Consider the following 19,051-nt stretch of genomic DNA (forward strand, 5'->3'; position numbering starts at 1 on the left):
GCCGTCACTCTCACCACAGTCACAGCCGTCACTCTCACCACAGTCACAGCCGTCACTCTCACCACAATCACAGCCGTCTCTCTCACCACAATCACAGCCGTCGCTCTCACCACAGTCACCCCCTTCCCTGCGCTGCCTGCTCACCTTGCAGAAGACAGTCTTGGTCGTGGGCTTGATCTCCATGTTTTTTCCTCCTACAGGAAACTTCTTCAGCCAGACCCAGTCGCCCTGGAGAAAGGGCAGGAGGCGGGAGTAAAGACCACTCTGCCCCAGGAGCTCAGGGTAACTCTACCACAGCAGCACACAGTACTACGGCCCAGTAACAGACTAGCATTCTCCAGGTGAGGGGATTGTATATAAGCAAATGGACTAAAATACCCTGGGAACAGGCTTCTCCCACCCCAACAACACAGTAACAGATCTATCATCCCCAGCAACAGAATATTGTTACCCAGAACCCAAGTAAAGTTGGTTTAATACTCCACAGTATATATACTGTCCACAGTGTTACGGCCTGCTCCCAGCCTGGACAGTCCTTTTCCAATGCCCAAAGTACTGTATATACCCCTTATCTTCTTCTGCCACATGACCCAGAGTATTGTACCCTACTCAAAATGTCTCCAGCCCCATAACCCAGGTGTTATATCCCCTGCTGAAGGTCTGTCGCCCCCTGGTCACCTCGTAGATGGCCACGTTGGAGCTCTCTGGTGTGGCGGCCGTCAGGCTGCGCCCGGATACTGAGTGACGGGGTGTCCTGTTGCTCTTCACGTCCGACAGACTCCTTCCTGTCACGCTGTCCTCGTTCATCTTCTACAGCACAGAGAGAGGGAGATACCGAGGGGTGGGACCAGTGTGAGCAGAAACTCTTCAATATCTCTCTCAGTGAGCCAACAGAGCTGTGGGAACAGGTTTCTTCTTCTTCTTGTATAGCAGTAGTATTAGACAGGAACACTGCCTGCTGCTCAGGCTGTGACAGGAGCTGTGAGCATACACTGGGAAGGAGAGGGAATTCTGGGGTATTAGTTTGAGACAGCCCTGCCTCTTGCTCTGACTGACCTTCTTGCTGAGCTGGGCGTTGATGAACACCAGGTCGTCCAGGGTCAGCAGGATCTTGTTCGGACCCTTCATCAGCTGGGACTGCTGGATCCTCCTCCTGAACAGTGAGAATGGCAGCAGTTGGTCTGACCTGGTCCCAGCAGGCCAGCGTGTGTCAGTGGGAGTGTTTCAGCGTGAGTGTGTCAGTGTGAGTGTGACAGTGTGCGTCAGTGTGAGTGTGTCAGTGTGTCAGTGAGTGTGTGTGTGACAGTGTGAGTGTGTCAGTGTGTGTGAGACAGTGTGTTAGTGTGTCAGTGTTAGTGTGTTAGTGTGTGACAGCGTGTGTCAGTGAGTGTGCATCAGTGTTAGTGTGTCAGTGTGTAAGTGTGTCAGTGAGTGTGTCAGTGTGAGTGTGTGTCAGTGTGAGTGTGAGTGTGTGTGTCAGTGTGTAAGTGTGTCAATGTGACTGTGTGTGTGGCAGTGTGGCAGTGTGAGTGTGTCAGGGACACCCCTACCTGAGGAAGTAAGCCAAGGCCACCCCTCCTACAGCCAGGCCTGTGATCAGCACAAAGATCAGCAGAACAAAGACTGGATCAACTCCTGGAGAGAGGAGGAGAGGAGGAGAGGAAGAGAGGGAGAGAGACAGGGAGTAGAGAGGGAGGAGAGAAGAGGTGAGACAGAGAGACAGGGAGTAGATAGGGAGGAAAGACAGAGAAAGGGAGGAGAGACAGGGAGGAGAGGGACGGAGAAAGAGAGACAGGGAGGAGAGACAGGGACAGAGGGAGGAGAGGGGGAGACAGAGAAACAGGGAGGAGAGGGAGAGAGGAGAGACAGGGAGAGAGGGAGGAGAAGGGGAGGGAGACAGAAGCAGGGAAGAGAGGGAGAGAGGAGAGACAGAGAGAGAGGCAGGAAAGAGGGATGATAGACAGAGAGAAAGAGGGAGAAGGGAGACAGGGAGGAAAGAAAGCGAGAGCTGAGTTTAATCCGTGTGTTGTGTGAGTGACAGAGACAGAGATGGCGAGGAGGACAAGCTGAGAGACAGAAGGACGGGGGGAGTGGGCGAGGACGACAGTGGGGGAGCAGTGCGACTCACCCCCGGAGCAGATGGTGTTGGAGTCGAACCAGCAGCCGGAGTCGGTGCCTGGCGTGGAGCCCCCAGGGAAGTGCATGCTGCGGCCGGTGGGCACAAGGGACCCGCCGTGAGTGCTGGGTGTGAGCGTGTGCGTGGGGCGCAGTGTGCTGCCCGAGCCGTCGCTGTCCAGAACCACGAACCGGGCCTGCAGCCCCGCCCCCTCCTCGCCCACCCACAGCCGCTGGCAGAAGCCGTCGAACTCGAAGCCCCGCGCGTGCTGTGCCACCGACGTGCCGGACACCCAGCGCCCGCTCCGCCGCCCACGCTCCACTGCGTTCGCCACGAAGAGCAGGGAGTTGTAGATGGTGCCAAAGAGAGGTGACACCTAGTGGTTGAGAGGCGGAATTACATCAAGAAGAGAAAGGGGATTCAACACAGAGAGACAGACAGAGCTAAGAGCTCCAAACACAAGACGAGCTTATTCCTCCAAATGTTTCATCTGCCACAGCGCTGTAACGTTACTCCACTAAGGGGGTACAGAGTGCAGGGACACCCCCACACCGTAACGTTACTCCACTAAGGGGGTGCAGAGTGCAGGGACACCCTCACACTGTAACGTTACTCTAGAAAGGGGGTACAGAGTGCAGGGACACCCCCACACTGTAACATTACTCCACTAAGGGGGTGCAGAGTGCAGGGACACCCCCACACTGTAACATTACTCCACTAAGGGGGTGCAGAGTGCAGGGACACCCTCACACTGTAACGTTACTCCACTTAGGGGGTGCAGTCTGCAGGGACACCCCCACACTGTAACGTTACTCCACTAAGGGGGTACAGATTGCAGGGACACCCCCACACTGTAACGTTACTCCAGTAAGGGGGTGCAGTCTGCAGGGACACCCCCACACTGTAATGTTACTCCAGTAAGGGGGTGCAGTCTGCAGGGACACCCCCACACTGTAATGTTACTCCAGTAAGGGGGTGCAGTCTGCAGGGGCGCCCCCACACTGCGCTGGGTCCCCGAGCCGGACTTGCCTGACTGGGGTGCCAGCTGGAGCGGATCTCGTAGGAGTCCTGTGCGGCGCGGAAGGCGTCAGTGAAGGAGCGCTTCTCGCAGTCCATGGTGACGGTGAGCACGGCGTCGTAGGCCTGGCGCAGGGCCGAGTCGTTGGCCAGCAGCGGCTGCGGCGCGGCGCGGTAGGGCAGGCTGTACAGCAGGGTGTCGTAGGGCAGGAACACGTAGCTGCCGTCCGTCATGCGCAGGTCCTGCGCCGTCTTGAGGAGAAGCCGCTGCTCCTGCCCGCCGATCAGCGCCGAGTGCATGCACATGATGATCACTGAGGGACAGGCACACACGCAGGCCAGTTACCCCTCACGCCCCCAGGGCTGCGCGCCGGAACTGGGCATCTGTGATATCGCCACCCAGCGTGCAATCGCCAGCTCTCTCCCTGGCCATGCTCCCTGTGCCCTCTCCTGAGAGGGAGGCAGCAAACACACCCCTCTCCTGAGAGGGAGGCACACTGACACACCCCTCTCCTGAGAGGGAGGCACACTGACACACCCCTCTCTAGAGAGGGAGGCACACTGACACACCCCTCTCCTGAGAGGGAGGCATGCAGACACACCCCTCTCCTGAGAGGGAGGCACACTGACACACCCCTCTCCTGAGAGGGAGGCACACTGACACACCCCTCTCCTGAGAGGGAGGCACACAGACACACCCCTATCCAGAGAGGGAGGCACACTGACACACCCCTCTCCTGAGAGGGAGGCACACTGACACACCCCTCTCCTGAGAGGGAGGCATGCAGACACACCCCTCTCCTGAGAGGGAGGCACACTGACACACCCCTCTCCAGAGAGGGAGGCACACTGACACACCCCTCTCCTGAGAGGGAGGCACACTGACACACCCCTCTCCAGAGAGGGAGGCACACTGACACACCCCTCTCCTGAGAGGGAGGCACACTGACACACCCCTCTCCTGAGAGGGAGGCACACTGACACACCCCTCTCATGAGAGGGAGGCACACTGACACACCCCTCTCCAGAGAGGGAGGCACACTGACACACCCCTCTCCTGAGAGGGAGGCACACTGACACACCCCTCTCCTGAGAGGGAGGCACACAGACACACCCCTCTCCTGAGAGGGAGGCATGCAGACACACCCCTCTCCTGAGAGGGAGGCACACAGACACACCCCTCTCCTGAGAGGGAGGCACGCAGACACACCCCTCTCCTGAGAGGGAGGCAGCAGACACACCCCTCTCCTGAGAGGGAGGCACGCAGACACACCCCTCTCCTGAGAGGGAGGCACACTGACACACCCCTCTCCTGAGAGGGAGGCACGCAGACACACCCCTCTCCTGAGAGGGAGGCACATAGACACACCCCTCTCCAGAGAGGGAGGCACACTGACACACCCCTCTCATGAGAGGGAGGCACACTGACACACCCCTCTCCTGAGAGGGAGGCACGCAGACACACCCCTCTCCTGAGAGGGAGGCACGCAGACACACCCCTCTCCTGAGAGGGAGGCACACTGACACACCCCTCTCCTGAGAGGGAGGCACGCAGACACACCCCTCTCCTGAGAGGGAGGCACATAGACACACCCCTCTCCTGAGAGGGAGGCACACTGACACACCCCTCTCATGAGAGGGAGGCACACTGACACACCCCTCTCCTGAGAGGGAGGCACACTGACACACCCCTCTCCTGAGAGGGAGGCACACAGACACACCCCTCTCCTGAGAGGGAGGCACACAGACACACCCCTCTCCTGAGAGGGAGGCACGCAGACACACCCCTCTCCTGAGAGGGAGGCACGCAGACACACCCCTCTCCTGAGAGGGAGGCACGCTGACACACCCCTCTCCTGAGAGGGAGGCACGCTGACACACCCCTCTCCTGAGAGGGAGGCACGCAGACACACCCCTCTCCAGAGAGGGAGGCACGCACACACACCCCCTCTATAGAGAGGGAGGCACACAGACACACCCCCTGTGTGTATGTGCAGAGAAAACTCCTAACAATTTATGTAGATAAATTAGACCAAATTAGACCAATACCCATTATTAATAAACATACAGAGGAGAGCAACCAAATTCTGGTTACAGAGAAACTCCAACCACCACCAGGCCCTGCAAAGCCAACAGCCCCTCAGCCATTGACACCAGCCAGCCTCAGGACAGTACAGCTAAAACAACACCAATCAGAATCAACCAAAACACTACACAAGCCGAACAACACTACCTCACCCACTGGGTGACAACACAAACAAGACAAACTGGAATGCTACAGAATCCTAAACAGACAATACACACTAGCCGAATATCTGACCAGGGTATGAAATAACAAAGAGAAACAGACCCTGACGAAGTACAGGCTCAGTGACCACAGCCTGGCCATAGAAACTGGGCGACACAGGCAGACCTGGCTGCCCAGAGAGGACAGGCTCAGTGGCCACAGAGGAGAGCAGAGTAATGAAGCCAATTCATAGATGTCTGTAGATCTATGAATGTCTGTGGATGTTGTCTTAATTATATATGCTTTGGCAACACTGTAATTCATCAGTCCTGCCAAAAAAGCAGTTTGAATTGAATTGAAAGTGAGAGCGAGAAAGACCTAGAGTGAACAAGGAAAAGCGAGAGTGAGGTCAGGGATCGCGAGAGTGAGGTCAGAGAGCGCAAGAGGGAGGTCAGAGAGCGCAAGAGGGAGGTCAGAGAGAGAGTGAGGTCAGAGAGAGCAAGAGTGATGTCAGAGAGCGCAAGAGTGAGGTCAGAGAGAGCAAGAGTGAGGTCAGGGAGAGCGAGAGTGAGGTCAGGGAGAGCGAGAGAGAGGTCAGAGAACGCGAGAGAGAGGTCAGAGAACGCGAGAGAGAGGTCAGAGAGAGAGTGAGGTCAGGGAGAGCGAGAGAGAGGTCAGAGAACGCGAGAGTGAGGTCAGGGAGAGCAAGAGTGAGGTCAGGGAGAGCGAGAGTGAGGTCAGAGAACGCGAGAGTGAGGTCAGGGAGAGCGAGAGTGAGGTCAGGGAGAGCGAGAGAGGTCAGAGAACGCGAGAGAGAGGTCAGAGAGAGAGTGAGGTCAGGGAGAGCGAGAGAGGTCAGAGAACGCGAGAGTGAGGTCAGAGAGAGAGTGAGGTCAGGGAGAGCGAGAGAGAGGTCAGAGAACGCGAGAGAGAGGTCAGGGAGAGTGAGAGTGAGGTCAGGGAGAGTGAGAGTGAGGTCAGGGAGAGTGAGAGATGCATTATACAAAGAGAAATGACCAGGAAATGAAAGGTAACGAAAGCAGTCATGCTGGCAGTATCAGTCTTCGAATCACCATTGTCAAGGACAGAGGTGACACAACAAGGGAAGGACAATCATCTCATCCTGCTCAATAGGATGCTAATCGCTAACTAACTGATCTGAGGATCCCAGCCTGCTGGTTCTCCGTTGATCCCAGGGAACCTGCCTCAGCAGCATGATTTCAGCTGGCAGCACTACCAGTGTGAGAGCAGGAGTCCATGCCAGTGTCTGCAACTGGGCCACAGTGACAATCAGCATCAGCAACAGAGCCAGGAACATGACCGTGATCAACATCAGTATGAGAATTGGCAGCAGCAGCAACAACACTCCTGTCTGTATCAATAACAAATAAGCGCACTCTCACCTGTATGATAATCAACATCATTTTCCTTAACAGCTGTATTTTTACCAATATGCACATTAGAAGAGTAACATTGTAGGTAACAGTAGTAGTTAGCAAACTTGGCAATATCATTATCAGTAGCTATATCACTAGTAGTTTAAATATCCATATTTATATCATATACAGGTAGGAAAAATAGTTTGTGTAATGCTATCCAAATTAGTAACAATAATGACTCCTAACTCCTAACTGCACATTCTGTAGTAACGGTATCAATGTTATCAATAACTGTAATGGTAATGTCACTCTCTATTGGTGTTGGTATTGGTAATACTATTGGTATTGATATCATTAGCATCAATACTAACATTTCTAGTCTCAGCCTAGGTGTCAGTGATAAGTAAGAGTGTGCCTTTTAGCAACAGTATCAGCACTAATATCACTGTCAGTAAGAGTGTGCCTGTTAATAACAGCAGCAGTATTAATATCACTGTCAGTAAGAGTGTGCCTGTTAATAACAGCAGCAGTATTAATATCACTATCAGTAACCGTGTGGCTAATAGCTTCAGTACAGGTATCAATCAATGCGATCCTTATGTGAGAATGTGACACTATCAGTAACAGTGTGGCTATTACAATCTCTGTCTTAGTCTCGGCATCAGATATGACTCCCAGTATCAGTATCCTTATCAGTATTAGTGTCAGTGTCAGTTTCAGTGTCAGCACCAGTGTCAGTATCTGTGTTAGTGTCAGTGGCAGTATCAGTGTCAGATATGACTCCCAGTATCAGTATCAGTATTAGTGTCAGTGTCAGTTTTAGTGTCAGCACCAGTGTCAGTATCTGTGTTAGTGTCAGTGGCAGTATCAGTGTCAGATATGACTCCCAGTATCAGTATCAGTATTAGTGTCAGTGTCAGTTTCAGTGTCAGCACCAGTGTCAGTATCTGTGTTAGTGTCAGTGGCAGTATTAGTGTCAGATATGAGTCCTAGTCTCAGTACTGGCATCAGATGAGTTCCAGTCTCAGTACTAGCATCACTCTCAGTCTTAGTCTTGGTTTCAGTTTTCAGTCTCAGTAGAGGTATCAGCTATCAGTCTCGCTCCAAGTATTGGTATCGGTACCAGTTATTGGTTATCAGTCCCAGTACAGGTATCAGCTATCAGTCTCACTCCAAGTACTGGTATCGGTATCAGTACAGGTATCAGTTATCAGTCTCAATCCAAGTATTGGTATCGGTACCAGTTATTGGTTATCAGTCTCAGTACAGGTATCAGCTATCAGTCTCACTCCAAGTACTGGTATCGGTATCAGTACAGGTATCAGTTATCAGTCTCACTCCAAGTACTGGTATCGGTATCAGTACAGGTATCAGTTATCAGTCTCACTCCAAGTATTGGTATCGGTACCAGTTACTGGTTATCAGTCTCAGTACAGGTATCTGTGGCATTTCTCCCTACCTCTTACTTTGTCAGCCCGTTTGATGCGCTGCAGGGCCTCGCTCGGGCCGTTGCCCTCCGTCTCCATGGTGACCACCACGCTGACAGGCAGTCCGAGGTGGCGCAGCGAGGTCGCGAGCTCGTGGCCCGTCTCCACCCACAGGTCGCTGTCGGTGGTCACGATGGCGGCGTGCGCCCAGCGGAAGTAGCGCAGCACGGCGAAGAGCACCTGCGAGGAGAGCGGCAGGGGGCGCAGGAAGGTGGGGTAGCCCCCATCGTGCAGGTCGGGGTTCAGGCAGGCCCAGGACGCCACCGGCTTGTTCCAGTTCTTGCCCAGGAGGGCGGCCGCCGTGCAGTAGCCCGGGTTGGCGGGCCCGACGAAGGCGGCGGCGTAGCTCTCGCTGCCGATGAAGGTGGACAGGGCCCGCGAGGTCTGGCAGTCCTCGTTCACCAAGACGTAGTCGTACCAGTAGCCTTTGTTCAGGAAGGGGTCCTTGTTGATTCGGCCGATGGCCAGCCGGGCAGCCACGTCCGGCAGCGCCGTGGCGAACAGAGGGTCACAAGTCCAGGGCCCCACCACAGCAATCTTGTAAGTGGCCGCCCTGCCTTGGGAGAGCAAGCAGGATGCGACCAGGAGGGGGAGCCACAGCCATTTGCCCCAGCTCCAGGAACGTCCTCTGCTGCATCCCATAGCGTCCAAACCTGCTCCCCCATTCCCTCCAGCATTCCCAATCCGATTCCTGGTCCTGGCTGTGTCTACGGTTTGGGACCACCTGGGGTGGTAGGATGAGGTCAGCAGAAAACTCCACAAGCCATCAGGCTGGACAGCCATGACCCCACCGCTGGGCGTCTTGCGGAACGGGCTGGGAGAATCCCCAGGCTTGAGGGGTTGGGGGCTGGGACTGGGCTTTAAGAGAAGGGAAAGAGGGAGAAAGAGGAAGGGTGGTCAGGGATGGTGTGGGGTGGGTCTGCTTAGACCTCTGCCTTGGTGCGCAGTCTGTCCAGCCTGTCAGAGCAGGCACTATTCCAGGGTTGGCACCATATGTGAGGAGCCCACTGTCTCATTGAGCATGAGAGAGCTCTGTCTGGAAAGAGAGAAAGAGGTTAATACAGACACTCTGGATACTACAGTACATTAACACTGCACTGAGAGAGAGGGGTTAATACAGACACTCTGGACACTACAGTCCATTAACACTGCACTGAGAGAGAGGGGTTAATACAGACACTCTGGATACTACAGTCCATTAACACTGCACTGAGAGAGAGGGGTTAATACAGACACACTGGACACTACAGTCCATTAACACTGCACTGAGAGAGAGGGGTTAATACAGACACTCTGGATACTACAGTCCATTAACACTGCACTGAGAGAGAGGGGTTAATACAGACACACTGGACACTACAGTCCATTAACACTGGACTGAGAGAGAGAGGGGTTAATACAGACACACTGGACACTACAGTCCATTAACACTGCACTGAGAGAGGGGTTAATACAGACACACTGGACACTACAGTACATTAACACTGCACTGAGAGAGAGGGGTTAATACAGACACACTGGACACTACAGTCCATTAACACTGCACTGAGAGAGAGGGGTTAATACAGACACTCTGGATACTACAGTCCATTAACACTGCACTGAGAGAGAGAGGGGTTAATACAGACACACTGGACACTACAGTACATTAACACTGCACTGAGAGAGAGAGGGGTTAATACAGACACACTGGACACTACAGTACATTATCACTGCACTGAGAGAGAGAGGTTAATACAGACACACTGGACACTACAGTCCATTAACACTGCACTGAGAGAGAGGGGTTAATACAGACACACTGGACACTACAGTACATTAACACTGCACTGAGAGAGGGGTTAATACAGACACACTGGACACTACAGTACATTAACACTGCACTGAGAGAGAGGGGTTAATACAGACACACTGGACACTACAGTCCATTAACACTGCACTGAGAGAGAGGGGTTAATACAGACACTCTGGATACTACAGTCCATTAACACTGCACTGAGAGAGAGAGGGGTTAATACAGACACACTGGACACTACAGTACATTAACACTGCACTGAGAGAGAGAGGGGTTAATACAGACACACTGGACACTACAGTACATTATCACTGCACTGAGAGAGAGAGGTTAATACAGACACACTGGACACTACAGTCCATTAACACTGCACTGAGAGAGAGGGGTTAATACAGACACACTGGACACTACAGTACATTAACACTGCACTGAGAGAGAGAGGGGTTAATACAGACACACTGGACACTACAGTCCATTAACACTGCACTGAGAGAGAGGGGTTAATACAGACACACTGGACACTACAGTCCATTAACACTGCACTGAGAGAGAGGTGTAATTACTGTAGGACTGGTGTACAGCATCAGTGTCTCTGTAGGACTGGTGTACAGTGTCAATGTCTGTAGGGCTGGTGTACAGCGTCAGTGTCTCTGTAGGGCTGGTGTACAGTGTCAGTGTCTCTGTAGGGCTGGTGTACAGTGTCAGTGTCTGTAGGGCTGCTGTACAGCGTCAGTGTCTCTGTAGGACTGGTGTACAGTGTCAATGTCTCTGTAGGGCTGGTGTACAGTGTCAGTGTCTCTGTAGGACTGGTGTACACTGTCAGTATCTCTGTAGAGTTAGTGTTAGGTAGGTCTGTATCACTGATGATCACTCAGTGTGCAGTACTGTACAGTGTCAATTGCTCCTTTTCTCTCTCTCCTTCATTCTGTCTGTGTCTGTTAGTCTCTCCCAGCCTTTCTCCTTCTCTGATCTTGTGAGGAATTAAGTGTGTCATTGTGCATGTCCCAGCTTGGCTGTGCCTGGCCAGATTATCCCAGGTGGTGTTGTGCTGGGATGTGGGCAGGCGTCACATGTGTCTCCAGGTCCCACTGCTGCCAAAGAACACGAGGCTACATATGGCCACAGCTTAGCTGCTCAGTGACCTTGCTGTCAACTCCCCAATCCAGCCCAAGGAAAAAGGGCTTCCACTCCTCAGCATTTTCATATAATGGAACAATTAAAGAGGAGACTACAATGTTAATTCAGAACTTCACTCAACACTCAACACTCAACACTCAACACTCATTCCCATCAGATCTGTAGAGACTGTAAAGACACTCAGTCCAGCTCATCTGTATCTTCACATTCACACTCATCACCATCAGATCTGTAGAGACTGTAAAGACACTCAGTCCAGCTCATCTGTGACTTTAACAACCACACTGTATGTAATGCATAATGAATTCTTCCTCACATTCATCCCCTCATTCTTCCTGAACAGGGATCCAATTTGAAAAGCACCAATTAAAAAGTTATAAATGTTTTATTTGAAATATAAGACTGTGTGAGGGAACACGTATTGAGCAGGAGAGGTCCTAATGTGCAGAATGAAGCGCAGAGCTCAACAGAGGCTCCTGGAAACACATACTGTACACCCCCTCCCCAGCCCAGCAGGGGGTACAGTACAGGTCTCTTCAAATTCCCGCCTCCTGAGATACAGGAGAAGCTTCTGGTTGTCTAATTAAGCAACCTTGATCAGCTGGGTAGTTAAGAGCTCAGGTACGAGGATGGGAAACCTGGCCTGTGAGGACAGGAGCTGGGCCTCTCTGAACAAGAGGACACAGATGAAATGGGCCCATCTGGGCCATCTGATATTTAGTAGCTGATTGGTCCCTGGATGTTTCTGGAAGGAAGAGAAAGTATCACCTTCAACCACATGGCTGGGTAGCTTGTTCCTCTCTCCCACTACCCTTTGGGTAAAGAAGTGCCTATTCTCTCAGTTTTCAAAGCACCTCTGTATAGTTTCCACTTGTACCCTCTAGTTCAGGTTTCACTGTTCATTCTGAAGAAGCCCAATGTATTAATTTTGTCAGTAAAATACACAACAGAGACACTGACACTGTACACCAGTCCTACAGACACTGACACTGTACACCGGCCCTACAGAGACACTGACACCGTACACCAGTCCTACAGAGACACTGACACTGTACACCAGCCCTACAGACACTGACACTGTGCACCAGCCCTACAGAGACACTGACACTGTACACCAGCCCTACAGACACTGACACTGTACACCAGCCCTACAGACACTGACACTGTACACCAGTCCTACAGAGATACTGACACTGTACACCATCCCTACAGACACTGACACTGTGCACCAGCCCTACAGACACTGACACTGTACACCAGCCCTACAGAGACACTGACACTGTACACAAACTCTACAGAGACACTGACACTGTACACCAGCCCTACAGAGACACTGACACTGTACACCAGCTCTACAGAGACACTGACACTGTACACCAGCCCTACAGAGACACTGACACTGTACACCAGCCCTACAGACAGTGACACTGTACACCAGCCCTACAGAGACACTGACACTGTACACCAGTCCTACAGACAGTGACACTGTACACCAGCCCTACAGAGACACTGACACTGTACACCAGCCCTACAGAGACACTGAAGCTGTACACCAGCCCTACAGAGACACTGACACTGTACACCAGCCCTACAGAGACACTGACACTGTACACCGGCCCTACAGACACTGACACTGTACACCAGTCCTACAGACAGTGACACTGTACACCAGCCCTACAGAGACACTGACACTGTACACCGGCCCTACAGAGACACTGACACTGTACACCGGTCCTACAGAGACACTGACACTGTACACCGGCCCTACAGAGACACTGACGCTGTACACCAGCTCTACAGAGACACTGATGCTGTACACCAGCCCTACAGAGACACTGACGCTGTACACCAGCCCTACAGACACTGACGCTGTACACCAGCTCTACAGAGACACTGACACTGTACACCAGCCCTACAGACACTGACACTGTACACCAGCCCTACAGACACTGACGCTGTACACCAGCCCTACAGAGATACTGACGCTGTACACCAGCTCTACAGAGACACTGACACTGTACACCAGTCCTACAGACACTGACGCTGTACACCAGCCCTACAGACACTGACGCTGTACACCATAGACACTGTATTCACTGTACACCCTGATATCATATACACACTTTAAGTGCACTCTGAAAGTCTAAAGAAGTCGTAGGATGAAGAAATTAGCAGCAGATTGTGAAATATGAACTTGGCACTCAGGTGTAACAGTCTGGACTTATTCCAGTTGGTAGTGGGCAGAAAGAGTCCTCTGGCGCCCTCTTGTGCTCAGATGTTTCATCATTTAACTGCCAAAACCTCTACTGTTCTTCCATAGAGAGAGGAGGTCACTCCAGGTCAGATGCCATTATTATTATCTGTCCATCCATTTCTAAACACTTCTTCCAATTCAGGGTTTGCTAGGGAGCCGGGACCTATCCCAGTAAGCAACGGGTGCAAGGCAGGGTACACCCTGGGCAGGACACCAGTCCACTGCAGGCCAGACAGACACACACTTTTCCCAGAAGCCAGTAATCCCCTCAGTATGTCTCTGTACTGCTGGAGGAAACCGGAGCATCTGTAGAAAATCCACGCGAACACGGGGAGAACATACAAACTCCACACAGACTGCACCCCAAGAACCGAACCCGGGGCTCCAGCCTGCTACTGAATAGGGTGTCCTTGGGGGTGACTCCTGTGCTGATCAATAAGCCTTGTTCAGTGCAATGTCACAGTGTCAGGGACACGAGTCTCTGACCACAGAGACTCTCAGAGACTTTCAGAGTCTGTTAGAGTGGACACATCTGAATCTACAGGAAAGACTGCTTAGAGCCACAGCACCGAGAGCTCATGGTTTCTGAGCTGCACGAAGCACAGGGAATGATCAGCTAACGGCTACAGGGTGTGGATATTCCTCTCCGTCTGCCTCTGGATTATAAAGAGATTATTACAGTAAGCCTGTGTCAGTGGTCAGAGGTGTCCACAACACGCTGTTGAGCGCTAACCAGGACAAAACAGACACAACGTGTCTGCGTGACATCTCCACACACAAAGCCGTATTGCTGGTGGCCTGGAGACTTTTTTATGCAGTGAAGCGCTCGGGGGTTGATTAATGTTCATTAACCCCGGGGTATCGATCTGTCTGTCTCTTCTGGAGGGGCAGAAGCACTCAGGGCCGGAGGAACAGGCTCTGAACCATGGCTTCATTCAGCCCCAATAAACCCGCTGTCCAGCTGTTACTGGCTGTGTTCAGAGGAGTCATTTCACGATCATTTCGAAGAAACGTCAGAATCTCCTCCAGGACCAGATTCCCTCGGTGAACCTTCACTTCCTACACTGATCAGATGCCCAAACACGTGTTCCAGGGGATTTGGGGTGACCTGTATTAATAGCTGCACTGGGACTCTTCGGGACCAGAGCTGGACATCCCTGTACTGGCCAGACCAGAGCTAGAGACCGCTGTACTGATCGGTCCAGAGCTGGACATTCCTGGACTGACTGGACTGGACCAGAGCTGCAGACCCCTGTACTGAGCAGACCAGTGCTGGAGAATCCTGTACTGACCAGACCAGTGCTGGAGACCCTGTACTGACCGGACCAGGGCAGGAGACCCCTGTACTGGCCAGACCAGAGCTAGAGACCGCTGTACTGATCGGTCCAGAGCTGGACATTCCTGGACTGACTGGACTGGACCAGAGCTGCAGACCCCTTTACTGACCGGACCAGTGCTGGAGACCCTGTACTGACCGGACCAGGGCAGGAGACCCCTGTACTGACCAGACCAGTGCTGGAGACCCTGGACTGACTGGACCAGGGTTAAAGACTGCCCGCAGCAGGAACCTATCCTTACACGCACAGCGGTGATGTCATCGAGTTGCACGTGCAGGTGGGACCTGCGGTGCTTGTCGTGGATGACGTCACGCTCCGTGCCCCGTGCCAAGCCAGTGGCCTCGGACCACAGCAGCCGCCATGCGCCGCGGAGAGTGTGGGACCGGCTCCGCTCACTGCGGGGCTGCCACCTCCAAGTAACCCGGCCGGGCCGCGGGCCGACGACGGGCCGTCGCGTCCTCTTCCATGAAACACCCACCCACCCACGATCGCCACTTGTTCAGTGAAGACCAAGCCCGCCTGTTGCTCTCTCCACAAGTGAAGAGCACCCCAGGGCGAGTGACCCCCCCACACCCCCACACCGCCGCCCCTCACAGAGGACAGACGCGGCTGCGATTCCGCCGGGACACTCCACGAGGTGCTGGACACGGGGCGTGGGGCCCCTCTCTCGCAGACAGCGGGGCTGGGCTGCTCTGGGCCGATACTGTGTGTGTGTGGACCGGCTTGAGACCTGGTTGATGTCCAATAAACGCCTTTCTTCTCTTCACCCTTCACATTCAGGGCAAGAGTCGCCTTTACGACCTAGCGCCGCGCGTCAAAACATAAAACGGGTGGGAGACGGGACAGGCGCGCTCGCGCTGCGGTGAAAAACCACCCGTGGGCGCCCCGGCGAGTGTCTTGCGACAAGAGCAGCTTCTACGGGTGCAGGAGCCTGCAATTAGGGCCACCAACTCACCTGCTGTCCGGGCTGAGCCATCATGTCGCCCCCGGCCCCCCGCGTCCGGCGGATTCCGCTCCAGGCGAACTTCTCAGCGCTGGGGCTAAACTCCCAAGACACCTCGAAACAGGACAACACGTCAGCCCGACAGCCGCGACCGAAGGAAACAGAGACGCGAGCGCATCGTGCGCTCCCGGAGCCGAGGATAAAACGAAGACGCACTCCTCGTCTCAGTTGGAAAAGAAGTTTGTTTGTTTTTTTCTCCGCCGGCTGTGTGGTTCGCCGGCACTCCGAGCGCCGCGTGTCAGAGAGCCGCCGGGAGGTACTGACTCCTCGCGCCGGCTGAGAGAGGCTGCGCTCTGCCTCCGCCGCTCCGTCGCGCGCCGTTCGGACCCACAGCCTCGCGACCGCAGTGTGGAGCGGAGCGCGCTCGGGGACGGCCTCTCGCTGGCGCTCAGCGCGACTGAACTAGAGAGAGGGAGGGGGGACTGGGGAGGGGGGGAGGAGGGGATGACACAGGGACAGGGAGAGAGGGAGGGGAGAGACCCGGCCCGGCTGTGCGATATGACAGCGCTTCTACAGACCGTCACGTACTGTGCTTTTACCGCGATTCTTTTGTGCTTTACAGCGCTGTACTGCGCTTTTACCCTGATTTCACCGGGCTTTATTGCACTGTACTGTGCTTCAATCCAGATGTCACTGGGCTTTACTTTATTGCACTTTACTGTGTTTTTATTCTGATGTCCCTGGACTTTACAGCACTTTACTGTGCTTTTACCATGATTTTGCTGGGAGAATAAGCTCTGATAGACAGCACTGAGAGATCACAGCAGAGTGAGCACTGACTGGAGGAGAGACACAGCTCTCACTGACAGCACTGAGAGATCACAGCAGAGTGAGCACTGACTGGAGGAGAGACACAGCTCTCACTGACAGCACTGAGAGATCACAGCAGAGTGAGCACTGACTGGAGGAGACACAGCTCTACTGACAGCACTGAGAGATCACAGCAGAGTGAGCACTGACTGGAGGAGAGACACAGCTCTCACTGACAGCACTGAGAGATCACAGCAGAGTGAGCACTGACTGGAGGAGAGACACAGCTCTCACTGACAGCACTGAGAGATCACAGCAGAGTGAGCACTGACTGGAGGAGAGACAGCTCTCACTGACAGCACTGAGAGATCACAGCAGAGTGAGCACTGACTGGAGGAGAGACCCAGCTCTCACTGACAGCACTGAGAGATCACAGCAGAGTGAGCACTGACTGGAGGAGAGACACAGCTCTCACTGACAGCACTGAGAGATCACAGCAGAGTGAGCACTGACTGGAGGAGAGACGCAGCTCTCACTGACAGCACTGAGAGATCACAGCAGAGTGAGCACTGACTGGAGGAGAGACGCAGCTCTCACTGACAGCACTGAGAGATCACAGCAGAGTGAGCACTGACTGGAGGAGAGACGCAGCTCTCACTGACAGCACTGAGAGATCACAGCAGAGTGAGCACTGACTGGAGGAGACGCAGCTCTCACTGAGAGCACTGAGAGATCACAGCAGAGTGAGCACTGACTGGAGGAGAGACGCAGCTCTCACTGACAGCACTGAGAGATCACAGCAGAGTGAGCACTGACTGGAGGAGACACAGCTCTCACTGACAGCACTGAGAGATCACAGCAGAGTGAGCACTGACTGGAGGAGAGACAGCTCTCACTGACAGCACTGAGAGATCACAGCAGAGTGAGCACTGACTGGAGGAGACACAGCTCTCACTGACAGCACTGAGAGACCACAGCAGAGTGAGCACTGACTGGAGGAGAGACACAGCTCTCACTGACAGCACTGAGAGATCACAGCAGAGTGAGCACTGACTGGAGGAGACACAGCTCTCACTGACAGCACTGAGAGATCACAGCAGAGTGAGCACTGACTGGAGGAGAGACGCAGCTCTCACTGACAGCACTGAGAGATCACAGCAGAGTGAGCACTGACTGGAGGAGAGACACAGCTCTCACTGACAGCACTGAGAGATCACAGGAGAGTGAGCACTGACTGGAGGAGAGACACAGCTCTCACTGACAGCACTGAGAGATCACAGCAGAGTGAGCACTGACTGGAGGAGAGACGCAGCTCTCACTGACAGCACTGAGAGATCACAGCAGAGTGAGCACTGACTGGAGGAGAGACGCAGCTCTCACTGACAGCACTGAGAGATCACAGCAGAGTGAGCACTGACTGGAGGAGACACAGCTCTCACTGACAGCACTGAGAGACCACAGCAGAGTGAGCACTGACTGGAGGAGACACAGCTCTCACTGACAGCACTGAGAGATCACAGCAGAGTGAGCACTGACTGGAGGAGAGGGGGTGAAATGGCACTGCTGACCTGGCTGTTGAAACTGAGGGTGTTCTACTGCACAAAGCAGCCAAAGGTCACACTGACCTCCCCCTTACACACACTCACGCCCACACGGCAAATTAAAAGGGATTACGACTGGCTGTTAAAATACAGGGTTTGGCGGGATTACAGCCGTGATGATCAGACTGCAGGGATTAGCCAGGAGTGCGACAGAGTGAGAGCTGTCCGGACACGCCGATCTGAGAAACAAGCTGCAGAACGGACCAAGTCACGACACAGGCTGGCTGTACTGGCTTTGAAAGAAAAAAGTTACTGTTTCGTCCTTCTTGCGCAGAGGCAGGAGGCGGGTGGAGAGGAGAGAGAATGAAGAGGTCCAGGCTGACAGAGATGTCAGGAGCAGAGCGTCCACTTTGCTATGACTAAAATTTCACAGTCAGCTGAAGAGTAAAACACAGCACCATCGCCCATACTGTCACACCTGACTGTACTGTAGACACTGCTAGAGCCACTGCTGTCCCTCTCCTCTCACACTCCCCCTGAATTCACCAGCACACACACACACTGTCACACCTGACTGTACTGTAGACACTGCTAGAGCCACTGCTGTCCCTCTCCTCTCACACTCACCCTGAATTCACCAGCACACACACACACTGTCACACCTGACTGTACTGTAGACACTGCTAGAGCCACTGCTGTCCCTCTCCTCTCACACTCACCCTGAATTCACCAGCACACACACACTGTCACACCTGACTGTACTGTAGACACTGCTAGAGCCACTGCTGTCCCTCTCCTCTCACACTCCCCCTGAATTCACCAGCACACACACACACTGTCACACCTGACTGTACTGTAGACACTGCTAGAGCCACTGCTGTCCCTCTCCTCTCACACTCCCCCTGAATTCACCAGCTACAACCCATTTGTATCAAAACTAGATTATTTTGTTGACCAATATAAACACACATGCAGACGAAAGCTCAAACAAGGTGCGTACAAACCAAG

General features: G+C 53.6%; 1 protein-coding gene across 1 annotated transcript in view; it reads right to left on the minus strand.

Annotated features, from left to right (window-relative positions):
• The window catches only part of gucy2d (guanylate cyclase 2D, retinal), a 30,305-nt gene extending 19,711 nt beyond the window's left edge, over positions 1–10,594 (minus strand). Inside the window, exons 1-7 of the mRNA XM_088628311.1 lie at positions 8,199–10,594; positions 3,146–3,447; positions 2,129–2,492; positions 1,551–1,635; positions 1,057–1,153; positions 679–810; positions 145–228 (exon numbers count right to left, since the gene is read on the minus strand). Of these exons, the coding sequence (XP_088484437.1) occupies positions 145–228; positions 679–810; positions 1,057–1,153; positions 1,551–1,635; positions 2,129–2,492; positions 3,146–3,447; positions 8,199–9,009 (1,875 nt within the window). The 5' untranslated portion in view covers positions 9,010–10,594. The remainder of the gene's footprint in view (positions 1–144; positions 229–678; positions 811–1,056; positions 1,154–1,550; positions 1,636–2,128; positions 2,493–3,145; positions 3,448–8,198) is intronic.
• Between the last annotated feature and the right edge of the window lie 8,457 nt (positions 10,595–19,051).

The sequence above is a fragment of the Lepisosteus platostomus genome, chromosome 4, assembly GCF_059453375.1.
Source record: "Lepisosteus platostomus isolate fLepPlt1 chromosome 4, fLepPlt1.hap1, whole genome shotgun sequence".
Taxonomy (NCBI): domain Eukaryota; kingdom Metazoa; phylum Chordata; class Actinopteri; order Semionotiformes; family Lepisosteidae; genus Lepisosteus; species Lepisosteus platostomus.